This window comes from Gymnoscopelus braueri (genome assembly GCF_963280865.1).
Source record: "Gymnoscopelus braueri genome assembly, chromosome: 2".
In the NCBI taxonomy this organism is placed as follows: Eukaryota; Metazoa; Chordata; class Actinopteri; order Myctophiformes; family Myctophidae; genus Gymnoscopelus; species Gymnoscopelus braueri.
The window spans coordinates 16825040-16838107 of NC_137604.1; the positions used below are offsets into that span (position 1 = coordinate 16825040).

Here is a 13068-nt window from a genome sequence, read left to right on the forward strand (position 1 = left end):
GATGAACTTTTGTTTAGTAAGACATGAGAATCACAGTACATGGAAGTACAAATTCACAATACAAGGTCTACTAAACTGGAAGACTCAGTTAAGCACGCAGCTTGTTTAAGATGAGAACCCCATGCACACAAATCATGATGACATATAAGACAGACAGATATATACACAGTACACTACTATACAGAATGTCATACAATCAGCTTTCAGGTTACTGGTATGAAAAGAAAACAAAAAAATATACAAAAGAAGAAGCTGAAAGAGGGGGGGGGTAGGTTAAGACTTAGAAACTCACTTTAATCCATTTAGGATCTTGTTTATTTTAGTCTTTCACCCCCAGCAGCAGCTCATGTGAGCCCACAGGCCTTCCTCAGCGTGAATGAAACATACATAGAGTCACTTATAAAGGGGACCTCGGTGCCTCGCACAAAAGGTCCGGGTGAGAACCATATCTGAACGTTACAACATACTGCACACACTTTTTCCACAGGGAGGTCAAAACAAGAAATTAAAAAAAGAAAAATAACACAATATCACAGTATTCATTTGTTTCAGTTTTGGAACACAATTTTAGAAAAAACAAGCAAGTTCCAAGAGAACCCCTATATAAAGACAGACTCAGATAATGTTTTTAATTACAAAATTGTATAAAGACTCAAGGCACACTTTAAATACCAAGTATACACAGTATCACAAATATATACCATCATTAATATTATTTTCGTCTTTTAAGACTCATACCAAGTGTAACAAATTTGACTTTATAGAAGCCCTCTTCTTCTAATTTAAAAAGGTCCAATTTTATAAAAAACAGCCAAGCAATAATTCTTCTTTAAGCGTGTTCGTAGGGTGTGTATCCACCAAGCCTCTCTCTGTAACAGAATCTCGATCCCCACCTCTTTTTAACGGCTGTACTGTCTCTATACCCTGGAACCTTAAAGAGCAGACTTCATGTCCCACCGCAATTAAAATGTCTAGCCACAGACAATTTTTCATCCTTGTTTCTAATATTACCTTTATGTTCTGAAATCCTAACTTTCTCTTTTGGTTTTACCCACATAACAAAGGCCACAAGGGCATTTGAAGAGATATACCACAAACTTAGTTTTACAGGTGATGATGCTCTTGACATCCATTTTCTTAACCTGAATGTGGGTGTAATATGTGGGTGTAATATACACAGGAAGTGTTTTAATTGGAAGCGATTAAAAAAGGAAGCGAACTCAGGGGAATGGCTATTTTGAATAATACATTTGTGAGGACAAACACCAAAGCGAGATGTTTATCTGCCACCGGGGTAAACCTAGACAATGAACTTAAATTGAGCTCCATAAGACATTTCGAAATAACCTATAAAGCAAAGGTAATTAATAGATAATTTATAGAATCACTAGTGATATAGTGAATACATTTCTCCACATATGTACGTGTGCATACGTGCATATATATATATATATATATATATATATATATATATATATATATATATATATATATATATATATATATATATATATATATATATATATATATATATATATATATATATATATTAACATCGATATCATGTTATAGGGTAGTTATTACACTATTATTATTATTATTATATAGTAATAGTGATAAATTATATAAATAAATAAATTATATAAATTATTATTATAAATATGAAATGAGCAAAACATACATTATAACAATTAGTAAATGGTATTTACTGACTGTTCTGTTTCGTTTGTTCTGTGTAATTGATGCAAAGCCAATAATGTTTCTCTTTGTTCTGTTTCGTTTGTTCTGATATGTAAGACTTGTAGCATCGTTGACACTTGGTTCTCTTTTCTTTTTTTGCTCTACTGTTTCCTTTTCTTATGTGATAATTAATTTAAATATTAGGTGGGCATAATAAGCTTTGGCTTCAGCCCAAACCTTTTCGGCCAAAAATGATCTTGTTGACAATATTTTGTTTGTTCAACTGTTTGTTTGTTTAAATCATGACCAAAATAAATAAACTAACTAACTAACTAAGTAGCCGGTAGGCAAATCGGACATAAAATGCGGTGGAACATAACAGTCTGCTCTCACTAAGGAGTCTCTTACTTACTTTTGTGCGCAAAAATGGGGGGCTCCTTGAACACATGACCCACATTGGGATCACTAGATAACAAGTACCAGTGTTTTTTCCCGGCACTCCTAATGTCAGTACACAAAGGGGAATAAGTTGTGGACAAAACAATCTTTGACTCCCCTGCACGAGCAGGCTTAGGAGTTAACAAGCTAGTCCTCTCTTTATCCAGAGCTCTCTCTACATTAGTATTAAGCACTTTGTCACTGTAACCTTTAGTTTTGAAACGTTCGCACAAGTCCTTCGCTTGCCTCTCAAAAGCACTGTCAGTACTACAGATTATTTTCATCCTAAGTAGTTGACTGTAAGGTAAGCTTCTCTTTAACGCCGAAGTGTGATAACTCGAATTGGACCACAGAAGGGTGCTGTTGTACAGACAACCGACAGCTGACGTGGATGATGAGTGTGAACTGACTGGTTTGATTACAGATTGCTCCGATTGTGACTCGAGAAACAATGAAAATAAAGGATTTCTTCAAACTTTGCAGATTTGAGTTTTTCTATGGCATGGCACTCTTTGGTCGTTTGCATTTCATTATTTTGGGGTGACCATGTCAAGGTCCTGTGACCAAAAAGCTATTGAATTTCATAGATTTGAAAAATCCATGGATTGTTTGAGAAAAATATTGGTCAAAATAAAGGGTGTGCGTCATGTAAGCATGGGAAATAGACAATACAAACATATTTTGGGGAGGCATTGCAATGTCATGTGACCTACAGTAGAAACTATTGAAATTCCTAATGTAAAAAAGTCAATACATCTTTTTGAGTGTTTTACGGAAACCTTTTTAAAAGCAGATTATGCTCCTGTAAAACAAAGACATTACCGGGGGATAACTGAAACCACCAAGAAATGGTCGAAAAAAATAAATAAAATATTTTTGAAACATTACCTTTCCGTCTAAATATATCAATAAACATTAGGATATGATTTATTGCTCTTGACTTTGAGTTTAAAAGGATCCCTGGCTAATAAGCCTTATATGCCTTAATACATTATAATCGCCCTCTATAACTAAAATTTAAAATTAAAATCACCATCAATATATATATATATTTTTAGAAATAGACAACGCCCGTCGCGAGTTGATGATGTCATTTGTCCAGGTGTGGTCCAGCCCTATGGAATGTATGGGATGCATGTGCTCAGATTTTTTTTGAAAGTTTGTTTGGAAAAATAAAATGAATGAACAGAGGGGGGATATCAAAAGCAGAGCCATGGATACACACAGGTGACCTCCTCTACAGTCCTTGGCACGACTCTTACTGTCTCATCTGTCCCTCTCCTTCCACAGCAGCCTGGCTGGGGGACTCTGTGCTCTTCTCTTCTGCATCTGCTGGTGGCTGGATTGGTTCTCCCGTCTGCTTCTCTCCTCCCACAACCACCTCGATGGCTTTGGGGAGAAATGCCATCTCTTGCCCTGGGTCTTCTGGCTGATGACCAGATCTCCCAGCAGAACATTTGACTTGCGAATGGACCCAGTCCAATATGGTCTGCTGCATCTGTGTACCCTCCTGGTTGTTTACCTCTGGTACAGGGAGAGAGAAGGGTTGAGTCTGTTGTAAAGCAAAATCACATCTGGCCCTCAACTCTGGCCCTCTCTTTACTAACACTAACTGATATAAGACTTCTGTGATCCTATAGGGGCCCTAGACACCCTGTTTCCTAGTCTTAGCAGACCTATACATTAGAAGGATCAGACCCTTCCTCACCCAGGACTCAGCACAGCTCCTTATCCAGACATCAGTCATATTAAAACTTGACTACTGTAACTCGATCCTTACTGGCCTCCCGGTATGTGCACTTAAGCCCCTCCAAATTATCTAGAACGCCTAGACCTGGCATCCTAGTGTGTAGTGCTTCAATGTACAGATTTTTGATATTATACCGTTTTAGACTGATGATAGCTTCTTGGTTTACCTACAGTATGATCCTAGATCCCTATTTCTATGCATTTGATGTATTACCTTGTGTTTTTCCTTGCTTACTTCGCTCTGGATTAAGAGCGTCTGCTAAATGCCTAAATTCTAAATTGTATAGGCTACATGTCCCCCTCTTAGTAGTACTGCCACTTAACCCTAACATCAAAGGCCTGTCTTCTGCTAGATTTGCTATCATTAACTCAGCCCTGCTTACCGCAACCCATCTTATTCTTCAGCAGAACTAAACAGTGCATCAGAAAAGTAGTCCCACTAGGCTGTCGCCCCGTAACGTTCATCTTTGCAGTTTACAGCTGCAATGTTTACAACAACGGTAATAATTACCTGCAATGTTCCACTTTTTAATTGTCAAGAAGTAGGTGGAGAGGCAGAAGAGGCAGAGGCAGACAACCCCGATCACATAAGGAATTGCTGGGTGAATGTTCCAATCAGCTCCAACTGGGTGAGGAACTGGATCAGTGGGGGGCGTTGATTTGCCTGTGTGTAGAAATGAATATATAGATAGTTAGACAAGACAGGCCACTACACAGGATCTTTTTACCAGTGTATATGACTATATGGCTGTACTCTCTGCTATCCTATATTAAAATTGGCTTAAGGGAGGGCCGGCCGGCTGGCGGACCTCTGACGTCACGCTCATGTCACCATGACTCAGCCATAACCATGCAAGGAGTTCCCAATGCAGCTACGCCCAAATATGGAGTGTGTTCTCTAACCTTAATGTGTCGTCATGGCATCAGGCGCAAACAAATCAGTCAGCTCCATATATGGGCACAAAAGGGGGCTAAGGCTGCAACAACGAATCGATTAATCGATTTAAAATTGATAATTCGCTGCCAACGAATTTGATTATCGATTTTAATCGACAACGAATAACTTTATTTTTTTTACCAACAGCGGCTATTTTTCCAGTTTAATACTGTTTTGTAAAAGCACTAGCCGTAGCTAAAGCTATGGAATGAACCTTCTCGCCTCCCTTCCAATCTGACGCATGCGCAATAACGACCACGAAGAAAAATGTAAACAACAATGGCGGCCCCCGTGCAATTTACTGAGAGCGTTTCACCCACAACGTCGTAAAGAAAAGGATTACTGTGCACTTGCTTGATATGGGATTAAGTCCACAATATAATGCGGGAGCATTTCAAGAGCAGGCTCGTTGCATTATGCAGTATATCGCCTAGTTGTGGCTTTGTTAGCTTGTTAGCTCGCTAGTCGTTAGCCGTCAGACCGGAAGCGGAAATGTGATGAAAGGATACAGTAGGCGGGCTGTACACCGGATCCGAGCAATGAGGAGCCTTAAGCCCCCCACTGCACCGACGTCGATAAATAGACACCCATTAAACTACTGTAGGGTCTGGGTCTGCAAGGTTGCAAGGTAACATGATAGGTGGGAACTAGGGACATCTGGGCACCTCGATGTAAAATTGGCTATTTTGTCCAAAAAGTAAAAAGGTTTAATATTTGGAAAATGTTTTTAAAGTAAAGTATACATGATTAGAACAGGGGTCATAGATGTTGCACTATGATGTTGGATTCATGTAAATGTGTATTTTAAACTGTCAATACTTAGAAAACCTGACCTTTCACTCTGTACTTGGTCCGTTCTTTTTTCACACCAAACCTTTGCCGAAAATAGCCGATCTACAAGCTCACTGTAGATTGGCTATATTTGGTTAAAGTTCTCAGAATACGGATGCTAGGGTTCAAGTGGTTAATGTAAAAAATAAATAAATCCTATAACAAACATTTGACGACCCCCTGTAGTTACTCTGATCCCCTAGGGGTCCCGGACCCCCTGTTGAAGACCCCTGGATTAGAACATGCTTAAACATTTGACAATTACTACAAATTGCTGCAAACCCTGTATATCCAGTCGTTTTGGGGCATAAACAAGAAGTTGAAGGATAAAATTAAGTCTGATAATGATGTACAGTGCATGTTCACATCAAGTATACTTTACATTACTTAAGACCGTTTTTCTAATATTTTTATTTTTAACATTTTGGACAAAATAGGCAATTTTACATCGAGGTGCACAGATGTCCCTAGTGCCCACCTATCCTGTATCCATTTAAAAGAGTAGGCTACTGTTACTCTTTAGCCTAAAATATTTTTTTTATCAAATCAAGCAGTCAGATAAAAGGTACCATAAGGTGGCTTTTATTTATTTTGATATGTATTTATGTATTTTATGGGTAGTAGCCTAATCAGCAGCTGTGCAAAGTTGTATAACGTGTACTTTTTAATGAATTATTCATCTGTATTGTCTTTATTGTTAGATATACACGAATCCACGGAGCGCTGCCCTGTAGGTGGCGCAGCCATTGCTGCGGTGCCAGACTCCGTCAGCTGCTGCTGCGCGGTGTCAGTCAGCTGCTGTCACTGACTGCTCACGTTACTCTTTTACCTGCTTTTTACTAACTTTTGCTAACACTAACTTTACAAAGATGTACAGTAAATCGGGACGAACCTGTGTAGTTTATGGCTGCTCCAACAGCCAAGCAGGTAAAGACGTCAACAGACGGACAGAACCGTAGCAGCAGCTGACCGAGTCTGACACCGCGCCACCTACAGGGCAGCGCTCCGTGGATTTGTGTATAACCTAACCCTAACATGCCTAAAACAACTTAAAATCTAAATTATAAGGTAATTGCTAAATAAGTGTAAGTGTGTACATACATATGTATGTATGTATGTATGTATGTATGTATGTATGTATGTATGTACTGTATGTATGTATGTATGTATGTATGTATGTATGTATGTATGTATGTATGTATGTATGTATGTATGTATGTACTGTATGTATGTATGTATGTATGTATGTATGTATGTATGTATTGGTTGTATATTGGTGAGTTTATTACTGTAATTTGTTTAACAAGTTAGATTGGAGACGTGCCGTGAGGTTGAGGGTATAGTCAGTGTTGTGCCTGAACGCGTTCAATGAACAATCGTTCATGAACTCGTTCATGTTTTGGGCGAACGTGAACTGAACGTACTGTATATCCGCTAGATGAACGTTATTGTGAAGGCGTTCATTCTCTCACAGTTTAACTTCGTTCAAGAGTGTCCCAAATTTCCATGGTTACATCGGTTTGTCATGTTGTATTTCATCCTATTCTGTGTTTCCGAGGCGTCTTGAACGCACCATCAGCCAAAAAAGAGAAAAGCAAGGCGGTGTCTGTCATTCCTCTGCGCAGCGCGGAGTGAACGGTCTCCTCTACGTGTCGTGCAGACTACAGACTACTATAAAGCTCCGTGATTACAGATAGCCCCTCGGGTTAAAAATGCAAGAGAAGCAACACTTAGCTTTATAAAATAAATGTCCGTTTATAAGTGTGTCACTGTAGCATGCTGACCCACAGCTGTTTGTTCTTCTTGCAGAGTCTGGTGCACTGAAGCACACAATTTCAATTCCATTTACAATTACTGCATTGTTGTCAATTCAATTACAAGGATTGGGAGAAAAGCAGCAACTATTCTGTACCCATTCATTGTTGTTGTCATACCTCTGTTCCTCAGACAAGTCTCCTCAATGTGGAGTTGAGAGACCATTTCATCCACAGGGTTCTCCACCTTACAGCTGTAGTTGTAGTCTCCATCCTGGTCCTTTACCTCCAGAAGCAGAGAGAGGTCGGTGGAGAGGTCAGGGCTGCTGGTCTGGTTGAGTCTCTCCTCTCCTCTGTACCAGGACAGGGTCACGTCTCTCCCGTTCTCCACAGAGCACTCCACTGTCAGTGATTGACAGCTGTCGTCCACTGAAGATGCATTGAATTTGATGTGCGGAGTGGAAACAGAGCCTATAGAGAGAGATGTGTCTATTCTGTAAAAATGAGTATCTTCAAAGAAGTCCAAGTCCATTTACTGAATAGTTAGTCTAGTCATGTGTTGAACTTAAAGGGGTATTTCACTTTCAAAAAAACTTTGGGTCATTTTATCGTCTACTCAGGCTTTTGTGAGCCCCCCAGAACATTTTTAAGTTGCTTGATTTAGTATTTAGATATTTGATAATCATTTTATCAGACACGCCCCCTTCCTATACAAACCCATTATAACTTCAAACTCCATTTTTAACCTGTTAGATTCATCAAAAACACCCGTCCTTGGTTCTGCTGACTCACCCTGCCCTCCTAATATGTGAGGGGGCCGTGTTTTTTCGATAACTTTTTTCATTTATTTTATTTGAATTTTTTATTGTATTTAATTTCTTTCATTTTCCGAAAAAAATATTAAAAATAAATGAAAAAAGTTATCGAAAAAACACGGCCCCCTCGCGTATTAGGAGGGCAGGGTGCAGTGGCGCGGGAAGGGGGGGGCTATGGGGGCTGCAGCCCCCCTGGTGATGGGAGCAGCCCCCCTGGTGATGGGAAGAAAAAAAAAAAAAAAAAAAAAAATGTATTTTATTTTATTTTTTATAATATATATATATTTTATGGATCATAGCAGTCTGTTACGGTCATGGATGAACTTCAACCTGGTGTTTGCACTGTCTTTCTGCCTTTTTGTGTGGGGAAAAACACAGAAAACCCCCCAAAAATCGCCAAAAAATCGTGCCCCCGCGCGAAGCGCGGGCGCGAGGAGTCCCTCCCGACGCACAGCCCCCCTAGGTATTAAGGACTTCCCGCGCGCCTGGCAGGGTGAGTCACCATAATCAAGGACGGGTGTTTTTGATTAATCTAAAATGTTACAAATGGAGTTTGAAGTTATAATGGGTTTGTATAGGAAGGGGGCGTGTCTAATAAAATGATTATCAAATATCTAAATACTGAATCAAGCAACTTAAAAACGGTCTGGGGGGCTCACAAAAGCCTGAGTAGACGATAAAATGACCAAAAGTTTTTTTGAAAGTGAAATACCCCTTTAAGTAAATCCTGGTACCTTGGCTTGTACCAGGATTTAAGTTAGTTGATCCATGAGTGAGGAACCATAAGTAGTATATACATTTTTTTTAATCCGTTCACTCTCATTGCATGGTGGAACAGGTCTCAAAATCCCACTTTTAGCACATGAGGGAATGAGAACATATGTCAATTTATAATTTTTTTTTGTTTTGCCTATTTCACCCATTCCTTGTGGAAGAAAACCACAGCGAGGATCCAATCCAACCCAGCGGTGCCTGGAAAGAGGACTTTAAACAGACGATGACCTACTGGTAAACTTACTGTACTTGCCATGCACGTGCACACATAGACATAAAAGGGGGCTTGAGCCCCTGCCCTTTTACCCGTTGGTAAAAAGGTGCCCTCTCCAGACCATGAATTATAGCCGATCTACAAGCTCACAACGCGTCCCAGCGCGACGAGTTGTGAGCTTGTAGATCGTCTATTTTCGGTACGCGATACAGCGCACAACGAAGTATGTCCAATCGAAACCTAACCCTGCCGGGCGCACGCACTCACATGTCCATTGTCCATTCAATGAGGAGAGCAGATGCACACAGAGAAGCGCAGACAATCAGTGATCCGTCTTAATTTGAGACAGATACAGTAGGTATTTGTGGATTAAAAATAATTATACTGTTCATTTCCTCTCTCTCTCGCTCTTTATCTAATATAGAGACTCTCGTAGATGTATTTTATCGATTTTACTATGTTTTATCTCTACGAGAGTCTTATCTACCTATCACTCCCCGATTACCCTGGAATGTCAGCTCCAAAAACCGTACTTCTCCAAACATGTACAAATGCTAAATATAAGGTGCTCACCCGCTTGCCCCAAATGTTAACTCGGTGTAAGGCGTATTTGTGCAATGTATTAGTCCATATCTTTCAATAAAGAAGTGTTTTAATCCCGTCTGTGGCCAATTCTGTCGGTTCCCAATAGGCGGTGGTGACGGGGCGCATCCAGTGAAATCCGAAATTACACTCAATGTAAACAGGAAATAAACGAGGGGGGGAAATGGCGTTCAGCCACAGACGGGAACAAAACACTTCTCTATTGAAAAATATGGACTAATACATTACACAAACAGAACGGACACCGAGTTAACATTTGGGGCAAGCGGGTAAGCACCTTATATTTAGCATTTGTCCATGTTTGGAGAAGTACGGGCTTTGGAGCTGATATTCCAGGGTAATCTGGGGGGGTGGTAGATAAGACTCTCGTAGAGATAAAGGATATCAAAATCGATAAAATACATCTACGAGAGCCTTCAGTATTTAAGGCTACTTAAATACTTAATAACTGAAACTGCTCATTTTACATTGTTAACCAGCAATTTAAGGCTATACTGGATTGTTAGGGCAGGCTGGGTGGTTGTTGTGGCTGTTCTGGCAAAGATTGTTTTTTGTCAATGTGATCAGGGCAAGAAGGAGTAATATGCTGAATTGCTCATATAGATCATCAGTGACAGTAACTTTTGTATGAATATTGTTCATGTTTGTTTCAGTGTAACCCTCGATTCATAGTGTTAATTTAAAATGAGATTTTCCTCTATATCTGGGTAGAAATGTAATGTAATGTCCTGTAATGCCCTTTTGAAATTCCAGCCCCTGCCTCTCCAAATCCCTCTGCACGTCTCTGGTACTTGCGTAACACAGGCATTGCTAACCTGGAGATTTTTCGAATTCAAAGGGTAATAAAATATGATATGAAAATATTAATATAAGTTCCGTTGCTGTCCGGCAGGAAGCAGCTAACTCTATTTTTCCGCTTTTGCATTTTTTCCCCATAAATCAGTGCTATTGAACACCATTAAGTCTGTGTGTTGGTAGTAAAACAAATATTGAACCAATGAAAAGTATTAAAAAGTGCTAAGCAGCTAACTCCATTGGATCCTCAAACTTTCTGCTAAACCAGCTTACTCCAGCAAAGGGGGGTGGAGTTAGCTAACTTTCCTGACTCCAGGCTCCATCCCCTTTTGACCTCCAACCTCATTGTGAGCTTGGAGGTCCATTCAGCTGTTCTTATCAACGATGAACAAAACCTCTTAACTCAATTTCTTTTTCCTAAAAAATGAACATTTTGGAGTTAGCTGGTTCCTGCCGGACAGCAGAGATATATAGTATGTATGTATGTATGTATGTATGTATGTATGTATGTATGTATGTATGTATGTATGTATGTATGTATGTATGTATGTATGTATGTATGTTAGCTCATTGTTGGACAGCAGTCCCTGTGGTCCCCCCCATCAATGACAGGCCTCCTGCCTCAGCCATCTTGCCATCCTGCCACAGCAGGATGGCAAGATGGCTGACTAAAATATACATAATATAAGAAAATAATTATCCAGCTAAGCAATCTATTCACTATCAATTAGGGGGGATGGGGCTACCAAGAGGGAGGCCCAGGACTATGGAAAAGTAAAGCAAACTGAGTACACACAGAAAAATAAAGGTGCTAACTGGAATCCAAACTGGTTCTTCAGAGTAATAACATAGAATAACCATTTTTGGATCCAAAAAGATTCTTTAACCACCTAAGCCCCATCATCGGTATTGTGGGGAAAGCTTTCGCTGAAAACAGCAGATCGACAAGCTCACAACACCACACGTTGCGTTGCGTTGTGAGCTTGTCGATCGGCTATTTTCAGTGAAAGCTTTCCCCACAATAACAGAAAACCCCCAAAACACTAGTATTGAGCCCTGAGGGGGCTTAAGTGGTTAAAGATTTTTTTTTTTCTAGAAATAACCCGTACCTACTTAAACCGGTATCCCAGGGGTTATACTTGGTTCGCTCTTTTTCCCTCTATACCAAATCTCTTTATCGAAAATAGCAGATTCACTACAACTCACAACGCGTCACAATGCGTCACATTGTGAGCTTGTAGATCGGATCCATGCTATTTTTGGCAAATGTTCACCTATTAAGACATGCCCAAAGGGTTAGGGTTAGGGTTGCAACAATGCGTCGCATCGCAAGCTTGCAAATCGGCTATTTTCACTCTTTCTCTATTGGGTCTTGAGCTAAAATATTTGGGAACCACTGCTCTACAACCATATGAGGAACAAGAAGAACCATTCACTAAATACAGTTTGTTCTTCAGTAGGTGATGGTTCTTTGTGGAACCATAGCCTTTTAAAGAACCATTATTTTTCTGTGCGTTGAGTGAAGTAGAGCATGCCGAGCCAGGACTACAATATGTATGGTAAATGGCTATACGGGTCAAACTACTCACCTAAGATTGTGACGTTGAACTTGAAGTGTGATGATCCACTTTTTTTGTGGACTTGCCCATAGTACAGATGAGTGTCATTGATGCCGACGTCTTTAATTTCGAGAGACCCACTATCGCGGTCTAGATGGATTCTTCTTTTGAGCCTGTCAATGGATTGGGCGATTTATTTTAACATTTATTTTTGACATGTCATGTATGTTATATTTCAGTGTACACGGAAAGACAGGAGAGTGGGGGCAAGGGTCATGGCATGCAGAATAAAGACCGGTGTTGGTTGCAAAAATGACTATTGACTATGACTTATATTGTATTTGTTCTTACTCTGAGATCCAGCGTGGTGTCTCTTGGTCTTGGAATTCATTGTGGTGGCCATTGTCGTAATTCACCAGAACATAGTTTTCCGGGAGTAATGACCAGATAACCTGATCACTATCAGCCGGTTCATTACATCCAGTCCGCAAAATAATCTGCCCAACCTTACCGATCACTTGCTTGATGCCACCTTCTTCACATGTCTGCACTGTTGTAACTGTAAATAACAAAGACAGACAGACAAGTTATTAGTCACATGTATGTAAACAATTACTAGGGTAATTCATAATTAATCATTTTATAAATAAAACAAATTCAGTCATCTTCACCGTCTCCCTCATCTGTCTCACAACAGAAATATAACAGCCGTTATAGAAAGAAAGATTGATAGATGCATGTTTCTCTCAAGATGAAACATAAATAATAATAAAAAATAGCAAGCAGCAATATGGGGGCCAACAATGCATTATGCAATATGCAAAAAGCAATATGCACAATATGTCATAGAAACACAATAGGCTGAACTTGAGAGAAAAAAAGAACATGCATCTCTCTCTCTCTCTCTCTCTCTCTCTCT

At 39.8% G+C, this 13068-nt stretch overlaps 1 protein-coding gene across 1 annotated transcript in view; it reads right to left on the bottom strand.

The window, feature by feature from the left end:
* Nucleotides 1–1538: 1538 nt before the first annotated feature.
* Nucleotides 1539–13068, bottom strand: part of LOC308094484 (uncharacterized protein) — a gene marked incomplete at its 5' end in the record, with an annotated part of 14149 nt that continues 2619 nt past the window's right edge. The window contains 5 exons of the mRNA XM_080441178.1: nucleotides 1539–3642; nucleotides 4379–4531; nucleotides 7570–7860; nucleotides 12180–12322; nucleotides 12501–12708. Coding sequence (XP_080297304.1) covers nucleotides 3377–3642; nucleotides 4379–4531; nucleotides 7570–7860; nucleotides 12180–12322; nucleotides 12501–12708 — 1061 coding nt within the window. The 3' untranslated portion in view covers nucleotides 1539–3376. The remainder of the gene's footprint in view (nucleotides 3643–4378; nucleotides 4532–7569; nucleotides 7861–12179; nucleotides 12323–12500; nucleotides 12709–13068) is intronic.